This window comes from Carettochelys insculpta, chromosome 11 (assembly GCF_033958435.1).
Source record: "Carettochelys insculpta isolate YL-2023 chromosome 11, ASM3395843v1, whole genome shotgun sequence".
NCBI classification, from domain to species: domain Eukaryota; kingdom Metazoa; phylum Chordata; order Testudines; family Carettochelyidae; genus Carettochelys; species Carettochelys insculpta.
Window position 1 is genome coordinate 16,915,757 of NC_134147.1, and position 15,518 is coordinate 16,931,274.

Below are 15,518 nucleotides of genomic sequence, written 5' to 3' on the forward strand. Positions count from 1 at the left end.
CCAGGGGGACATCAGCTGGGGGATCCTCACTCTCTCTGCTTTCCCACCAGCTCACCCTGTGGATTAACGAGAAGATGCTGACAGCCCAGGACATGTCGTATGATGAGGCCCGCAACCTGCACACCAAGTGGCAGAAACATCAGGCCTTCACGGCCGAGCTGGCTTCCAATAAGGACTGGCTGGATAAAATCGAGAAGGTGCGGGGGTACGGCAAAGTGGGGACCTCATCCAGGGCCTCCTCCAGGGCCACACCCAGACACCATGGCCCCGCCTCCTCTCCATGGAGCCGTCTTCACAGCTACTTCTTAAGACCATGACCCTGCCCCAGTGCCCCACTCCTTCTGATGGACCCTCTAACCCAAGGCTCCCTCTGCCCCCCACCTCCCGCTTCTGTTCCCAGAGATCAGGGCCCCTACCAATTGTCCCACTGCGGGAAATGGGCCCACTGGCCTCAAACTAAGCCCACTGCTGGGATAGGGCTGGCCAGGCCCCTGGCGCAGTGGAGGAGCAGTGGGGCTGGGGGTTAGGGTTAATACCCCGTGGAGAGGAATGGGGCAGGTCCTGCCTCTCAGACCCATTGTCTCAGGGTCCCTCAGACTCAGGTGTAACTGTGATCACACGGCTCCAGGACGCAGGGCACAGGGCTGTAGCAAATTGGCTTGCATCTGGCCCGGTCAGGCCTGCTGGGGCCCAAAGACTGTGCAGCACATGCAGGGCCTCGTTCCCCTCACCAGTGCTCTGGGTCCCTGACAGGAGGGGCAGCAGCTAGTGGTGGAGAAGCCGGAGCTGGAGCCAGTTGTGAAGGAGAAGCTGGGCAGCCTCCACCGGCTGTGGGATGAGCTGGAGTCCACCACCAAGACAAAGGCTCAGTGTCTCTTCGATGCCAACCGGGCTGAGCTCTTCACCCAAAGCTGCTCCGCCCTGGAGGCCTGGGTGGCCGGGCTGCAAGCCCAGCTCCAGTCTGACGACTACGGCAAGGACCTGACCAGCGTCAACATCCTCCTGAAGAAGCAACAGGTCTGGGTTGGAGGGGGCAGTAGAGGGGAGGCCTGGGCCAGTAGGGGGCAGCCTAGTTCCACAAGGTGCGGGATGCGGGGTCCCAAGATGACCCCAAATTCAAGGTCCCAGAGGCCTGTGAGATACACACAGACCTTTGCCCTCTGACCCTCTTAATCCCAGAGCCCCTTCTCCCATTTCCAGGCTCACCACACCAGAGGACCCCAGTTTGGCCTCATCTCTGGCCCACCCCCACCCCATGCACCATGGCTCCTCTGTGCTCAGAGGCGGGACAAACTGCCTGCATCATCCCCAAATACGGGGGAAGCAGAGGGGGACCTTTGGCTGCACTGTACCAATAGGGAAAGGGTCAAACTCCCTGCCCCCCTTGGGGTTGGCTCTCTGCTGGGGTCCTCAAGCTGTAACGCTGCCCCTCAGATGCTGGAGAACCAGATGGATGTGCGGGAGAAGGAGGTGGAGGCCATCCGGTCGCAGGCACTGGCCCTGAGCCAGGAGGACACCAACACAGCTGAGGTGGAAAGCAAGTTCCGGGTGGTGGAGGGGAGATTCCTGAACCTGCGGGGTCCCTTGGAAGAGCGCTGCCGCAAGCTGCTGGCCTCCAAGGAGGAGCACCAGTTCAACCGTGACCTGGAGGATGAGATCGTGAGTCCGGGTTGGGGCAGTGTTTTCTGTAAGCAGAGCGCTTGTGGGCTGCCCAGCTGGTTAGCAGAGCGCCTCCCATGAGGGTCTGTGTTGCTGTCGGTGGTGCACCTAAAATGTATCCCACGCGTGCATGGAGAAGAGCAGAGGGAATGGCGGTTGTGCTGCCACTGGGGGAGAGGTTGGGAAACGGGGCCCTGAGGGGGAAGATGGGAATGAGTTTCAGCCCCACAGGCTTCCGTCTCCTCCTGCACGGGTCTCAGCCTAGAACGACTGGAGTGCTGAGCCGCTCGGCTTCCCCTGCCACTCTCTCTTTGTAGGGTAGATTCTCCTGCAGGCCGGGACAGTCCTGGGGATGAATAATGGCTCCCTACCAGGGGCTAACACTAAGTCCTGAGTCTAATGGGGCAGCTACGGAGCTGAGTGCATGTGCTAGCTCAGGGGTCGGCCACCAGAGGATCAAGAAGAGCCTGTTTTTTTCAAATGCTGTAAAAAACTCACTACTTCCAGCACCGCGGTGCCACGTACATGCGACGGTCCCTGATAAATAATGTCGGAGCGTGCGTAGTGTAACCCCTGTTTGAGAACAGCCCACGCCCACGCCCCACAAGGCACAGCACGTCTTAAAGGGGGAGTCGGCCAGCCTCTCGAGGTGCCACTCGATTGCTAGTTCGAGATGATTCGTCTGTTGTTCGGTGTTTAGAAGTTCACCGAAATACCAAAAAGACCCAGGAGAGGGTTTTTTTTGACTTTGCAATTAAAGCTTCGGGAGCCACCAAGAAGTTCTTCGAGAGCTGCAGGTTGCAGACCCCTGTGCTAGATCTTTGGGCTGGGCTGGGCTGGGCTGGGGCATTGCCCCACGCTCCCCTCCGGAACCAGAGACAGGTATCAGCCCTTTGGTCCAGCCCAATAGGTCCTGTGCCCCTCCCAGAGCCAGGGGAATCCAGGAGTCCTGGCTCCCACTACCCACTAGGCCCTGTGTCCCTCCCAGATCCCGGGGAGAGCTCAGGAGTCCTCACTGCGAGCACCTAGGGCTGTTGAACACATAGAGCCCTGGCTGGCCAAGAGAGACTCTTCATCCCATTCCAGCGCCAGGTCCCCAGACCGGACAGCCTGCCACCCCTGCCGGCAACGCCCTTTAGCTTCAGCCGCGGGGCTCTGTGCGTGGCTGGGGTCCCAGCCTGGCTGGGAGAACTGGATGTGGTGGGGAGGTCGGGCGGGGTCCTAGAGATGGAGTTCTGCCTCGCAGGGGACGTTTCTTTAAAAAACTGGGAAATTCCATAACCCACCGCCCCAATATTCAGACTGCAGCGTTGAGGGGGAAGGCCTGCCAGGATCGAGGCTGTGCATGGAGACCCCACCTTGAGATCCCTGTCCCATGCATCATCCTGCACCCTGCGCAACCCCTGTGCAGCCCCCTGGGCAACCCCCCACCCTGCGCAACCCCTGTGCAGCTCCCTGGGCAACCCCCCACCCTGCGCAACCCCTGTGCATCTCCCCGGGCAACCCCCTGCCTTGTGCAACCCCTGTGCAGCTACCCAGGTAACCCCCCACCCTGCGCAACCCCTGTGCAGCCCCCTGGGCAACCCCCCACCCTGCACAACCCCTGTGCAGCTCCCTGGGCAACCCCCCACCCTGCGCGACCCCTGTGCATCTCCCCGGGCAACCCCCTGCCTTGTGCGACCCCTGTGCAGCTACCCAGGTAACCCCCCACCCTGCACAACCCCTGTGCATCTCCCCGGGCAACCCCCTGCCTTGTGCAACCCCTGTGCAGCTACCCAGGCAACCTCCTGCCCTGTGCAACACCAGTGCAGCTCCCTGGGCAACCCCCCCACCCTGCACAACCCCTGTGCAGCTCCCTGGGCAACCTTCGCCCTATGCAACCCCCCGTTCAACTTCCCATGCCCTCCCGTGCAAGCCCTGTGCAGCTCCCTATGCCACTCCCATCCTGTGCACCCCTCTGTGTAACCCCCCGTTCACCCCCACCCTCTGCCTCCTCCTGTGTAGACCCCCACCCTGTGCAGCTCTCCCTGCCTCCCCTGTGGTGTGCCCCGCTGTGCATCCCCCCCTGCAGCTCCCCCATTGTGCCCCTGACCCTGCTCCATGCTGTGCTTTCAGCTCTGGGTGAGGGAGCGGATGCCCATGGCCGTCTCGACTGATCATGGCAAGGACCTGCCCACCGTCCAGCTCTTGATAAAGAAGAACCAGGTGCAGTGCTGGGGGGACTGGCTGGGGGCTGCTCAGCCCGTTTAGGGCCAGGGGCTCCCTGCCTCTCGCGGGGTTGGAGGGGCGGGGGGATGAAAGGGGGAGGGGCTGGTGGGGAAGAGGGGTGAGGGGGAGGTGAACTGGGGGGAGAGGCAGAGGAGCGGGGAGGCCCGGGGGCGGCTGTACCACGGTCCCCCTCCTGCGCACCCCCAGACACTCCTGAAGGAGCTCAGTGGCTGGGGCAGAGGGATGGGGAGGTGGGCGGGCCCAGGAGTGGGGCTCAGGGAAGGGGCGAGGCTGATGGCCACGTGCTGACCCCGCTTGCCCCTGCTCCTTGCCCAGACGCTGCAGAAGGAGATCCAGGGCCACGAGCCGCGTGTGGAGGAGCTGCTGGGGCGGCGGGCAGGGCTGGCGCGCTGCGGGCCTGTGGAGCGGGTGGAAGAGCTGCGGGAAGCCTGGCGGGAGCTGCGGCACCAGGCGGAGCTGCGGCACCGGCGCCTGGAGCGGGCCCACGCCGCCCAGCAGTTCTACTTTGACGTGGCTGAAGCCGAGGCCTGGATGGGCGAGCAGGAGCTGCACATGATATCCCAGGAGAAGGCCAAGGTCGGGGGGAAAGGGCGTGGGGTCCCTGCCCTGGGGAATGAGGTGCCCCCCACCCACTGTTTGTCCCCTCTACAGGAGTGCTGTGCTCCATGGCCAGCCCGTCTCACCCCCTCTGCCTCTGGGAGGCCTCTCACCCCACACCATCCAAGCAGCCAGGTCCCTCTCACTTGCTGGGTGACGATCCCCAGCCCCCAGAGTTGCTCATGCTGTCCCAGGAGAAGGCTGAGGTCTGGGGTCTTGGATCAGAGCCCACCCTTCCCACTCTTGGGTGTCTGGCCCCCGCCCCGACCCCCCAACCCGTGAAAGTTGGGGGCCTGGGAGTGCTGAGCGACCCTCAGCCTGAGCTCCATCCCAGGGGCTGGGGACAGGCCGGACCCACCCGCTCCCTTTGCAGCACCTGCACTCTTGCCCCTTTGTCCCTGCGTCACAGCATCTGCGCTCCCCCATGTCACTGCATCGTGGCGTCTGCTCCCCCCCCCGCCCTTGTCCCCAGATTGGGGCATCTGCACCCCTCCCCATCTTTGCCACTGCTTCCTGGCACCCGTGCCCCTCCCCCTCTTTGCCCCTGCACCATGGTTCCTGCACCCTTCATCCCCCTCTGATGCCTGCTGCCTGGCACCCACAGGATGAGCTCATAGCCCAGGCCATGGTGAAGAAACACCAGGTGCTGGAGCAGGCCCTGGACGACTACGCCCAGACCATCCACCAACTCTCCATCCAGAGCCGTGACATGGTGGCCAGTGAGCACCCAGAGAGGTAAGACCCCCTCGTTCCCCCCCGCCCCGAGGGCCCTGTGCTGCTGGGAGCCTCCCATGGGTCGTGCGAAGCCCAGCCGAAAGCCCCCGCCCCCCCGCTGAGCCTGAGCCTGGCTGGATGCTGCTTTGCCTGCTCCCCCAGGCCCTGACGGCGTGGCCGGTGGGCGCTGCAGCTGCCTAGGGGAGATCAGACCAGGAACCTTCTCGCTTGGGCTAGAGATGGGGGGGTTCCCTTAGCACCAGGCCCCCAAGCCTCGCACAGCCCCGGCGAGCGTGGCATGGCCCATCTTGGCACAGCCCCTACGGCGTGGGACCCCCAGCCTCTTGGGCAGTGCATTTGCCCAGGGCTTTCCGGCTCCTGGGCCCCTGCTGCCGCTTTCAGCTCACGAGGGGCTGGCCACGCCCTGGGGCTCAGGTGGCTCTTCCCTGCGCAGCGAGCGGCTCACCCTGCGCCAGGGCCAGGTGGACAAGCTGTACGCCAGCCTGAAGGACCTGGCGGAGGAGCGGCGGGGGAAGCTGCAGGAGCACCAGCGCCTCTGCCAGCTCAAGCGCGATGTGGATGACCTGGAGCAGTGGATCTCAGAGCGCGAGGTGGTGGCTGCCTCCCACGAGCTGGGGCAGGACTACGAGCACGTCACTGTGAGTGTCCGGTGCCCAGCCGGGGAGCTGGGCCATGGCAGCCTGAGCTGGCATAGACTAGCCTGGGCTGAGCTGTCCTGGGCAGCACTGGTCAGGCTGGTCCGTGCTGAGCCAGTCAGTCTGGACTGGCGGTGGAGCCCTGCTGGCTTCCTTCGGTGGAGCGGCCTCTGTGCAGTGAGGGCCGGGGCCCTGTCTCTCAGGCAGCGCTAGCTGCGGTCACCCTGTATGGAGCCCGGCTGGGACAGCCTCATGTGCCTGGGACCCATCACACCTCCAGGGCCTCTCCCACCCCTCCAGCTCATCCTCTCTCCTGTCTGCCTCTTCCGGGCCCCCTCCAGGTCCCTGGATCCGCCCGGGGGGCTCCCTGACCCTCCTCTCTCTGCAGATGCTGCGAGACAAGTTCCGGGAGTTCTCCCGCGACACCAGTAACATCGGGCAGGAGCGTGTGGATGCTGTGAACCGCCTGGCGGATGGGCTCATCTCCTCGGGACACTCGGAGAACGCCACCATTGCCGAGTGGAAGGACGGGCTCAATGACGCCTGGGCTGACCTGCTGGAGCTCATCGACACCCGCAGCCAGATGCTGGCGGCGTCCTACGAGCTGCACCGCTTCTATCACGATGCCCGCGAGACGCTGGCCCAGGTGCAACACAAGCAGAAGCAGCTGCCCGACGAGGTGGGGCGCGACCTGAACACGGCTGAGGCCATGCAGCGCATGCACACGGCCTACGAGCATGACATCCAGGCCCTCAGCACCCAGGTAGGGCCAACTGCGGGCCGGGCCGGGGCAGGGTCTCTGGCAGTGGGAGAGCGGTGAGGCAGGGGCATTGTCCGGAGGAGGGGGAGGAGCGGGATGGGATAGGGAGGGCACGTGGGGTCGGATCTGGGGTGGGGAGGGGAGTAGGATGGGGCCAGGACCTGGGGGTTTGGGGCAGGCAGAGGGGAGCGGGGTGGGATGGGGGGATGAGGTGTGGGGGAGGGGAGGAGGACTGGACAAGGGGACAGGGCCTGGGGCACAGCAAGGGGCAGAGCAGGAGGGGATGTGGGGCAGCGTCAGGGATTCCCCGCTCCATACACCTGCCTCACGTGTGGGAAGGGCGGCCTGGTGTGGGGGCGGGGTCCCCTCTGAGCCCCGCCCGGCTCCCGCAGGTGAAGCAGGTGCAGGAGGACGCCACGCGGCTGCAGAAGGCCTACGCGGGCGAGAAGGCTGAGGACATCCGGCGGCATGAGCAGGCCGTGAGCGAGGCCTGGGCAGAGCTGCTGAACAGCAGCCAAGGCCGCCGGCAGCTGCTGCTCGACACGGTGGACAAGTTCCGCTTCTTCAAGATGGTGCGAGACCTGATGCTGTGGATGGACGGGGTGCACCTGCAGATCGAGGCCCAGGAGAAGCCCAGGTGAGTGGAGTGCCCTCCGGCAGGGGCTGGGATAGCCCAGCCCAGCCTGGCCTCGTGTAGCTCAGCACACCCCAGCCCAGCCTGGCCCAGGGTAGCTCAGCCCAGCACACCCCAGCCCAGCCTGGCCCAGTGTAGCCCAGCCCAGCCCAGCGTAGCTCAGCACACCCCAGCTCAGCCCAGCCCAGCCCAGCCCAGCCCAGCCCAGCCCAGCGTAGCTCAGCACACCCCAGCTCAGCCCAGCCTAGCCTGCCCCAGTGTAGCTCAGCACACCGCAGCCCAGCCTGGCCCAGTGTAGCCCAGCTCAGCCCAGCACAGCCCAGCCTGGCCCAGTGTAGCTCAGCTCAGCCCAGCCCAGCCCAGCCCAGCCTGGCCCAGTGTAGCTCAGCACACCCCAGCTCAGCCCAGCCTAGCCTGGCCCAGTGTAGCTCAGCACACCGCAGCCCAGCCTGGCCCAGTGTAGCCCAGCTCAGCCCAGCCCAGCCCAGCCTGGCCCAGTGTAGCTCAGCCCAGCCCAGCCCAGCCCAGCCCAGCCCAGCCCGGCCCAGCGTAGCTCAGCACACCCCAGCTCAGCCCAGCCCAGCCCAGCCCAGCGTAGCTCAGCACACCCCAGCTCAGCCCAGCCCAGCCCAGCCCAGCCCAGCCCAGCCCAGCCCAGCGTAGCTCAGCACACCCCAGCTCAGCCCAGCCTAGCCTGGCCCAGTGTAGCTCAGCACACCGCAGCCCAGCCTGGCCCAGTGTAGCCCAGCTCAGCCCAGCCCAGCCCAGCCCAGCCCAGCCCAGCCTGGCCCAGTGTAGCTCAGCACACCCCAGCTCAGCCCAGCCTAGCCTGGCCCAGTGTAGCTCAGCACACCGCAGCCCAGCCTGGCCCAGTGTAGCCCAGCTCAGCCCAGCCCAGCCCAGCCTGGCCCAGTGTAGCTCAGCTCAGCCCAGCCCAGCCCAGCCCAGCCCAGCCTGGCCCAGCGTAGCTCAGCACACCCCAGCTCAGCCCAGCCTAGCCCAGCCTGGCCCAGTGTAGCTCAGCACACCCCAGCTCAGCCCAGCCCAGCCCAGCCCAGCCTGGCCCAGTGTAGCTCAGCACACCGCAGCCCAGCCTGGCCCAGTGTAGCCCAGCTCAGCCCAGCCCAGCCCAGCCCAGCCTGGCCCAGTGTAGCTCAGCACACCCCAGCTCAGCCCAGCCTAGCCTGGCCCAGTGTAGCTCAGCACACCGCAGCCCAGCCTGGCCCAGTGTAGCCCAGCTCAGCCCAGCCCAGCCCAGCCTGGCCCAGTGTAGCTCAGCTCAGCCCAGCCCAGCCCAGCCTGGCCCAGCGTAGCTCAGCACACCCCAGCTCAGCCCAGCCTAGCCCAGCCTGGCCCAGTGTAGCTCAGCACACCCCAGCCCGGCCCAGCCCAGCCCAGCCCAGCCTGGCCCAGTGTAGCTCAGCATACCCCAGCCCGGCCCAGCCCTACAGAGACTGATACAGCTCAGCATGAACCAGTCTACGCAGCACAGGCTTGGCAAGGCTTCCACCCCGCCGACATGGGCCAGCTGGGAGCAGGACAGCATGGGCCACTGCCCACAGGTTTGAAGGCTCGTGAGGTGCGGGGAGTTGTTGGCTAGCTCAGCCACTCTGCAGGGTCCCTCCTTCTCCTCCTGCCCCAGGGACGTGTCCTCGGCTGACCTGGTCATCAAGAACCACCAAGGGATCAAGGCCGAGGTGGAGGCCCGGACGGACAGCTTCAATGCCTGCATGGCCATGGGCACTGCGCTGTTGGACAAGGGCCACTATGCCTCTGACAAGGTGAGCCCCCGGCTTTCCTCTGCCCCCAAGCGTCGTGTGGACTGGATGTCTTTGGTCTTTAGTTCAGGCCCAGGCCCCTGTGCTGGGACCCAGGTGAAGATCCCCTCTTGTCCCTTCCCAAGACGTCCCTGGAACGCCCCTCTCCTGCCTGGGGTTTACGTTCCTTATCCTGTTCCATGCCTCACCCCCAGCCATGTGACTGGGCCCTAGTTCCTAGCAGTGGGACTGTGACCAACGCACGTGCGGGGGGTTCCTCTGGGGTGGGGAAGGTGATGCTCAGCCTCCCCCCCCCCACCACTTTCCTGAGCCGGCCCCTCTGCTCAGATTGCAGAGAAGCTGGCCCAGCTGCAGGAGCGGCGCAAGGAGATTGGCGAGCGATGGCAGGAGAAGATGGACTGGCTGCAGATTGGTGAGGGAGGAGATGGGGCAGGGAAGGGAGGAGGCTCTGCGTGTGGTGGGGAGAGGGGCAGCGGCGTGGACAAGGGGCTGAAGCAGAGGTGGTTGAGTGCACAGGGCTGCAGGGGGGAGGTCAGGACTCCTGGGTTCTATCCCCAGCACCACGAGGCGAGTGGGGGGAGTGGGCCGCTGGGGTCCTGTCCCCGGTGCTGCCCCATCCATCTGGGCTGTTCTCCTGCAGTGATGGAGGTGCTGATGTTTGGGCGTGATGCCAGCATGGCTGAGGCCTGGCTGTCCAGCCAGGAGCCCATTGTGCGCTCAGCCGAGCTGGGCAGCAACGTGGACGAGGTGGAGAATCTCATCAAGAGGCACGAGGGCTTCCAGAAGCTTGCTGCTGCCTGGGAGGAGCGCTTCCTGGCGCTGGAGAAACTCACCACGGTGAGAGCCCTGCCTGCGCCCTCACCCGCTCGGCCCCTGGCAGGGCTGGGGGGGCTCTTGGGGAGGTGGAGGTGTGCCCAGGGGTGGGGTGCTGCTTCCCTGCACACACATCCCTGCGCCCCTTGGCTGTGCCTTGGTGGTTCGGTGCCAGCCCACACAGCTCCCCAGGCTCTGCCCTCGCCCTGGTCTGGGGCGGAGATGTCCCCAAGGGCCCGAGGTAGTGCTGGGTTTGCCCCAGAGGCACTAATTGGAACTAAGGATGGACACCCACCCAGCGAGGCGAAGGGAGCCTCCAGCGGGTGTTTGTGTTGAGTCTGTAGGGTGGGTCAGAAGCAGAGCCCTCGAGGGGGTCTGATCAGATGCTGCCCCTTGGGCCCGTCTCGAGCTGTCGTCTGAGGAGGTCTTGATCCCAGCTCTGCCCCTCTGGGCCTAGCTCAGGTGGCTGAACCCTGAAGTCCGGGACCCTGCTGAGCTGTGGGCAGCTCAGGCACTGCGGCCCGTCTCTGGCCCAATGGCTGCAATCTGGAACCCCAGTTCGGAAGGCTGCACCAGGTTCCCAGCTCTGCCCTGGTGCCTGCCCTGATAGGGTCAGATCCAGACCCCTGGCCTGGCCCCTCTGGGTTGGTGTCCTGTGGAGCTGCTGTTCCCCTCCCCTGAGCCTTACATGGTGCCCTGTGGGGGACCCTGGGGTGTCAGCTGTGTCCCCCTCTCCCCCTCAGCTGGAAGAGAAGGAGCGGCTGCGACGGGAGGAGGAGGAGAGGAGGAGGCGGCAGCCCCCAACCCCACCCAAGCCAAAGCCGGAGGTTACAGAGCAGCCGGGGCTGCTCCTCGACAGCCAGCAGGGGCCAGGACTGAGCAATGCTGCTGGGTGAGAGCTGAGCCTGGCCCAGAGCACCAGCTGTGTCAGGGGCTGGCATGGCAGGGAGGACAGTGTGGGGGGAGAATGGGAAGGGGCCTGGCATTGGGGTGCGGGTGGCAGAGGAGGCAAAGGCTGCTGGTGGTAGGGGGGAGTCCCAGGACTGGCAGTACAGCCTGGCAGTGAGCTGGGTCGGTTCTTCTCATGGTTCTCCACCAGCCCCAATGCCAGTTCTTGTCTCCCACACAGGACTTCCTCTCTGCAGAGCCATCCCCCAGAGCTGCCTGCTGTGAATGGGATCTACACCGACTCCGAGTCCCCACAGGTAATGCAGCTCCTCCGGCCGTAGGGCCCCAGCCAGGGCTGCCTTGGAGCTAGCAGGGCCCACAGACAGCCGCTGGGCCTCATTCTGGAACAGGGAGTGTGGGAATCGATTCTAGTTACCTACAGCCCCATCCAGTTCATGTTACAACCTGGACACCTGGGGCCAGCTGCGAGGGGGGAGTGGGGTCTGGAGGAGGTCAGCCGGGCTGGTGGGAGGCATCCAGACGCTGCGCTCCCTCTCCCAGACCTGGCCCGTCCGTCCCTCCAGGTGTCCGAGATGGCAGAGGTGACAGATGGAACCCGGCCGGATGCGCTGGCGCAGGAGAAGGACCACAGCCCCGCTCCCTCGCCCAAGGCCCACACCAAGTTGCCAGCACTTACCCCTGAGCCTGCCCACTCAGCCACGCTGCCCCTTCGGTCACCAGACCCCGCGGCCCAGGAGCATATGGAGGGGGCACTGTGCCGCAAGCAGGAGATGGAAGCACAGGGCAAGAAGGCGGCCAACAGGTGAGAGAAGCCCTGCCCCTGCCAGCACTGGGGAAGCCTTGGGACCCTCTGCCACTGTGGTGGACAGGGCCTTGGGGGGTGGAGCTCTGGGGCTGTGTCATGTTGCCCAGGGCCCTGGATGGTGTCATTGATGGCTGTGAGCTCCATCCCTCACCCCTCCTGGCCTCACGGCCCTGTCCTACCCCAGTCCCCTTGCGGCGATGGCTCTGTGCTCCGCCCTTTCCCCCAGCTGCTGTGACGACTCTGCTTCTTCCCAAGGTCCTGGCAGAACGTGTACTGTGTCCTGCGCAAAGGCAGCCTGGGCTTCTACAAAGACGCCAAGAACGCCAACCACGGCGTCCCCTACCACGGCGAGGTGCCCGTCAGCCTGCAGGGCGCGCAGTGCAACGTGGCCCTGGATTACAAGAAACGCAAGCACGTCTTCAAGCTGGGGTAGGAGCGGCCGGGGAGGCAGACGCAGGGTGGGCAGCGGGGGAGGGAAGGCCGTGTGGGGCTGGTGTCAGTGGGAGCAGAGGGGAAAGGCTGCAGGGAACAGGGCACTAGGCAGGGTTGGCTCAGTCAGGGAGGGGATGTAACGTGTGTTTTTCCCTCCCTGCAGGCTGAGTGATGGCAAAGAGTATTTATTCCAGGCCAAGGATGAGGTGAGTTCCTACACCCCAGGGCACTGCTTGTCTTGTCCCCCTGGGGGCACCCTTGCACACTGGCCTGTAAGCTCCTCGGAGCCCCTCCTAGTGCTCCTAGGTTTATGTGAGTGTGCATATGTGCCAGCACCCCCTGTGCGGCCCACAGCTGCCATGCTCAATGCCTCCCCCTCTAGTGCAGGAGGCCTGCAGGGGTCAGAGAGGCCTAACCACACAGCCCCTCCTCCATGCTCCTGGGGCCATTAGCCAAACATCTGGGTTACAGGGTGTCCTCCTGCCATGCTCACCGGTACTCCAGGCTCTCTGCCTTGCCCTGTTCCAGCCCTAGAATATCTCTGCCCTGCCCCTCCCATCCCGAGTCCCTCTGCTCCCTCTGCTCCACTGTCTCCCAGTTCCTTTGCCTCGGTAGCTGTGAATCCTGGGCCCTGCCCCAGAGCTCCGCCCAGCTCTGTCCACTCCCAGGCCCGCTTTGTCTGTGCTCTGCCGCTCTGACTTGCCCTCATGGTGCCCTGCCTCCTCCCAGAGCCTGTGCCCTGCCCTCTCTCTTCCCTGCACCAACCTATGGCTGATGGCTTCTTCTCTTCCCCCCCAGGCTGAGATGAGCACCTGGATGCGGGTAATAAATGCCTCAGTGGCCTGCGCCCCGACACCCCAGCAGGACACGGAGGATCCGCCCTCCCTCCCTGGCAAGGGCATGACACGGGCCATGAGCATGCCGCCCGTGTCCCCCAACAGCGCCCTCGAGAGCTCCGTGGCCCTACGCAGCAAGGACGGCAAGGAGAAGGACCGAGAAAAGAGATTCAGCTTCTTCAAGAAGAAGCAATAGAGGGGCCTGCAGGGCTCACTACTGGAGGGGCTGCCAAGGGGCGCTGCCCGGCTATTTAATCCATGGAACTGATGGAAGGACACAGGAGGGGATGGGACAAGGGGCTCTGCACGGAGTGTGGGGGAAGGACGGGGCAGACTCTGGGCTCCAGATGGATGGGGGCAGGTATTGGGACTCTAGCTGCTGGGTGGGGATGCTGCAGTCTAGGTCAGTAGCTGGGCTAATGGTAGAGCTTGAAACCACACCCACCCACCCACCCCGGGGCTGCAGGGGGGAGCCCTGCTGACTCCCCATTCCCTGAGGGGTGCTGGAGCTGCTGGAGTGCATCAGCCATGAAGCCAGGCTGGGCAAAGCCTTCCTGTGACTTTCCACACCAGTGCAGGGGAGGAGCAGTATTAGGGTTCCTGGGCTCTGGGGAGGATATTTAGGTTGCTGTGATGTAGGCACGGTGGGGGAAGCACATGTGGGCTGATGCACAAATGGAGGCATGTTTGACTTGCTTTGCTCCCTCCCGTCCCTCTGATGTATGAACCTTCTCTCCTTGCTGCCCTTCACCTCCTGGAGCTGCACTAGTCTAGGGTAGTGTGTCTTTCCCCACCTCTTTCCTACAGCTGCTCTACATAAGTAGGTCCTGGGGCAGGGTTCCTGGGGCAGCCATACCCCAGTGCTGCCCCCACCCATCTCCCTCTCGCTTTGCAGACGGTTACCCCGCGTCATCCCAGGGAAGCTGCAAATGAACCGGACAGGAGTGGGGGGACAGGATCAAGTTTCCAGGGCCGTGGGGTTATTTCTGCTTGCAAATTGCAGCAGAACCAAGGATTTCCTGGCCTGAGGATGCAGACAGCTGTGGCAGGCAGCTCTCTCACCACTCTTCTCACACTGAGCGCTTTGCTGCGTAAGCTGCGCCTGGGGTTCCCAGAGTGCCTGAGTTCCTCCAAATAATGGACTTTGGGGGTGGGGGGTGGAAAATAGTGCTTCTGGCAATCCAGACCTAGGTGCTGGAGAAATTCGGAAGGTGGGGGCTGATTCTCATTGAAAGTGTAGGTGCTGGGTTCCTGGTGTCTCTGGAAATCTCCCTGCTGTGTGGGGCCTTTGAATTCAGACAAAGTTTCTCTCTTCAAGCACTCCCACTGACTAGCAGAATCACTGGGTGAGATCCTCCAGGCAGGGTTACACAGGGGCAAGGGAGAGGTCAGGCTGGATGCTCAGAATCGTCTCCTTTGGCCTGTTAAACAGTTGAGCTAAAAATCCATCCCGTTCAGCAGGTGAGTGCCTCTGACTTTCCCAATATCCTGCCCCCTCAGAGGCTTTGTTGGGGGGAAGTGGGTATTCCCTTGCTCCCCAGCCAGTGCCCAATCTGCTTTCTTTTTCCACCCACCTATACCAAGTCCTGGCTGATTTCCTTTGCCTTTATCTCCCAGTCTGGGGCCCAGAAATGATTTGTGCCTTCCTGCAAGGAGTGATTGCTCTCTGCCTCCCCTGTCGAAGGAGAAACCCTACCCCTTGTCAGGGTAGGGCACTGTGGCTCCTCTGCCCCTATGACTGTGAAATGAGCCAAGTCTCCTCCCTCTTTCTGGGGACCTAGGGGACCAGCAGCTTGGAGCTCGAGGGGTGGGCAGGATTGCAGAACTGGGTGGTGGCAGGGCCAGCTTCCTGCAGCGGGAGGCCTGGGAACAAGATGTCGCTGCTGGATTCGGACCCGTGACTCCCTGCCACTTGGCTCGTCACCCCCCTGGCTGGGACACCCCCGGTGATCTTTCTGTGCTTGTGGGAAACATTACTCGTGTTTGCAGTGGCATCTGTTCCAGTTTTTGACAGAAACTGAAATAAAAGTCTGTGTAGAGACCACGCGGTTGTTTCCCAGCAGGGACAGGGGGCTAGGGCGCCTCTGCTCCCACAACTGCCTTGGGGGCCGGTGGGTGGAGCTGGTGCACTGAGTGCAGCCACCTGATGTCGGGACAGGGCAGGCGCTGCCCCCACGACTATTGCAACACATGTCATCAATGGCAACAAGGGCGGAAGTTTATACCCCGCGGGGAAAGGGCTCTTGACATGGACTATTCTCACCTCGGCCAATGAGAATCGGCCCCTCCTTGCGGCCGAGCGGGGCGACCCGTAGGAAGGGGCGGGGGAGTCCAGCTTGCGCCCCCCCACCCGAGCTGTGGATCAGGCGGTTTGAACCCGTGTTTTGGTTCCGGCCCAGTGCGCCCCCGCACCCCCACATCCAGAGCCGAAGTGGAACAATCGTCTCTTCATGGCTCCTCCATGGAGAGGCACTGGGGAAGAATCCATTATTACTGCTCCTCCCAATGCATCCATCCCCTCGGGCTGGAACAATGGAACGGTCTACGGCCCCCTTATTAAAGCCCGCACAAGGCGCAGGGGAACAGCCCACTATTGCGGCTCCCTCATTAAGACCCGTAAATGGACCGCTGCCCCCCCCCATACTGAGCCACGATAGAATATTCCATTCAAACAGCTTCTCCCGCCATGCAGAAGA

At 63.9% G+C, this 15,518-nt stretch overlaps 1 protein-coding gene across 2 annotated transcripts in view; it reads left to right on the forward strand.

Annotated features, from left to right (window-relative positions):
- SPTBN2 (spectrin beta, non-erythrocytic 2) overlaps positions 1–14,857 on the forward strand; it is a 61,992-nt gene extending 47,135 nt beyond the window's left edge. For both annotated transcript variants that reach the window (XM_075004818.1, XM_075004817.1), the window contains 18 exons: positions 51–197; positions 754–1,017; positions 1,435–1,659; positions 3,775–3,864; positions 4,204–4,464; positions 5,090–5,220; positions 5,654–5,858; positions 6,244–6,618; positions 7,008–7,252; positions 8,892–9,030; positions 9,355–9,439; positions 9,668–9,864; positions 10,584–10,732; positions 10,970–11,045; positions 11,313–11,551; positions 11,810–11,983; positions 12,150–12,192; positions 12,785–14,857. In XM_075004818.1, coding sequence (XP_074860919.1) covers positions 51–197; positions 754–1,017; positions 1,435–1,659; positions 3,775–3,864; positions 4,204–4,464; positions 5,090–5,220; positions 5,654–5,858; positions 6,244–6,618; positions 7,008–7,252; positions 8,892–9,030; positions 9,355–9,439; positions 9,668–9,864; positions 10,584–10,732; positions 10,970–11,045; positions 11,313–11,551; positions 11,810–11,983; positions 12,150–12,192; positions 12,785–13,018 — 3,279 coding nt within the window. In that variant the 3' untranslated portion in view covers positions 13,019–14,857. The remainder of the gene's footprint in view (positions 1–50; positions 198–753; positions 1,018–1,434; positions 1,660–3,774; positions 3,865–4,203; positions 4,465–5,089; positions 5,221–5,653; positions 5,859–6,243; positions 6,619–7,007; positions 7,253–8,891; positions 9,031–9,354; positions 9,440–9,667; positions 9,865–10,583; positions 10,733–10,969; positions 11,046–11,312; positions 11,552–11,809; positions 11,984–12,149; positions 12,193–12,784) is intronic.
- Positions 14,858–15,518: the final 661 nt, after the last annotated feature.